The sequence below is a fragment of the Rhagoletis zephyria genome, unplaced genomic scaffold, assembly GCF_001687245.7.
Source record: "Rhagoletis zephyria isolate East Lansing unplaced genomic scaffold, Rhagoletis_zephyria_1.1 Rzeph_scaffold_04228, whole genome shotgun sequence".
Lineage (NCBI taxonomy): Eukaryota > Metazoa > Arthropoda > Insecta > Diptera > Tephritidae > Rhagoletis > Rhagoletis zephyria.
The window spans coordinates 36,188-38,035 of record NW_016161311.1 but is presented as its reverse complement, the minus strand read 5'-3'; the positions used below and the strand labels follow the sequence as shown (position 1 = coordinate 38,035).

At 36.1% G+C, this 1,848-nt stretch overlaps 1 protein-coding gene across 1 annotated transcript; it reads left to right on the top strand.

Moving 5' to 3' along the window:
• Positions 1-1,151: 1,151 nt before the first annotated feature.
• LOC108370437 (uncharacterized) lies at positions 1,152-1,839 on the top strand. Its single transcript, XM_017625769.1, has 2 exons — positions 1,152-1,265; positions 1,331-1,839. The coding sequence occupies exons 1-2, from the start codon at positions 1,205-1,207 to the stop codon at positions 1,837-1,839; spliced, it is 570 nt and encodes a 189-aa protein (XP_017481258.1). The 5' UTR covers positions 1,152-1,204.
• The last annotated feature ends 9 nt before the right edge of the window (positions 1,840-1,848 follow it).

Genomic DNA, 1,848 nt, shown 5'->3' with positions numbered 1-1,848 from the left:
ATTTTCGTTTGTTGCGATTAGATTTTTCTTTCTCTAGATATACCAGTTTTAAGTGCAGTACTTCGGTATTAAGTTATGAAAAAAGCATCCCTTGATTCAAAAAAAATTGGTGCTTTTAGTGTGGTAAAACGCTTTTTTCCAAGTTTTTGGTGCTTTTTGAAAATCAATAGATGGCAACACTGGTACGTTATAATTGTAGCGAGTGTGAACATCAGGAGCGTACCTTCTCTTTTGCTCAAATACGTTTTCAGACTGGATGAAAAGAGAAGGCACGCTCCTGATGTTCACACTCGCTGCAATTATAACGTGTTGTCTCTTCTCATCGTGGAATAATAACAAGGTGTTGTCAGTAGCGACGTGTTGTAATTTTAACGTCGGCATGCTTATTTTCAGTGCTGCCGATCCTAATTTTTATACTACTATTCGTTGGGAAATAGTATCTAAAATCTCCATTTAGTAGTACGGCAATTTTTAAAGAACTTGGTGTTTTCAGAACGATATTAAAATTTAAAATGGCAGGATTTGTATAATTTTTGTCCTCAAAATATAAAATATAAAAGATATCGTGGTTATCAATGGAAAAATACGTACACAAAAATCCTATGGAAAGACGATTTTTTTATATTGAATATCTTTTGCTGCATTGTCATAATATCGAGCCAAATGGACTACTGATACACTAGAATATAGCGGTTAAATTACGATTTCGCTTATATTATCGATATTTACGTGTTTTAATCTATTTAAAAAATCATTAACAGTTTGTAGGAAATTGCTTTATTTTACGGCCTTTACTTTTTTATAACTTACGATATATGTCCAAGCTGTGTGGAGCTGACGATATAGCCTGTAATTAGACATTTTTCAACATTTAATTTGAAATTATATGCACTAACGGATTAAAAGTAGTAAATAATTAGTGCCGAAAAAGTGAGGTTAACTGCCCGTCTCCACAGGATAAAGTTTATATCTTGATACATACGTTAGAATAGGTCCATTCCTTATCTTCTCGGACAAAAATCTGACAAGTGTCAAAATGCAAGAGCGTAAGCAAAATGCGCTGACTAAAAGAGAATAACAGGAAAAAGTAAAGGAACGCAAAAAACCAAATTTTTAGTCCGAAGAATGGCAACAACAAAGCTCATGTCAAATAGAAATGTCATTTTGTTTGGATCGTTGTTCAGCTGTATAATTTTAACTAAAAATGAATAATTCGCAGCTTAATGTGACTTGTTCGCCAGGAACTTTCTCGCGCATCCAAAATGGTAAGTTTTTTTTATAGAAAGTAACACAAATTATGGCTTTACGTACATGCATGCACTTTTTCCAGATGAAGTTTACCGGCAACAGTTAGCCACCCAAGTGCTGGAAAATCGGAAAGATTATAACGAAGTAATCTTCTCAACGCAGCTAATGGGCCAAGTTCAAGAGGCTCAGAATTCAGTGGATGCACAAGAGGTTCAAAATGCGTTGTATGAACAAGAGGCCCAAAATCCAGTAGAAGCAGTGGTAATGCAAAGCCCACAACGAAATGTGGAAACGCTTCCATCCGAAGAAAACTCAGGTTCGGCTGAGAAGCAGGCGTGGGTTGAAGCCCCTGTAAAGCTGATGCTTACGTTAATCGAGGAGCTACGGCATAAAGTGGGGAAGAGCGCATCCGTTAAAAATAAAACTAAAATGTGGAAGGTTATAACTGAGCGTATGGCAGAGCAAGGGTATATCTTCACAACAGCGCAAATTGAAAATAAATTTCGAACAATGGAGCGCAATTTTAAGAAGACGAATCTGCACAACAAACAAACAGGCAGAAATAGGCTGACGTGTCCATACCAGAAGTAAGCAATTATA

Coding starts and splice junctions, on each gene's coding strand:
- LOC108370437 (XM_017625769.1), top strand. CDS start 1,205: ATGAATAATTCGCAGCTTAATGTGACTTGTTCGCCAGGAACTTTCTCG. Junction 1,266..1,330: donor TTTCTCGCGCATCCAAAATG/GTAAGTTTTTTT, acceptor CACTTTTTCCAG/ATGAAGTTTACCGGCAACAG.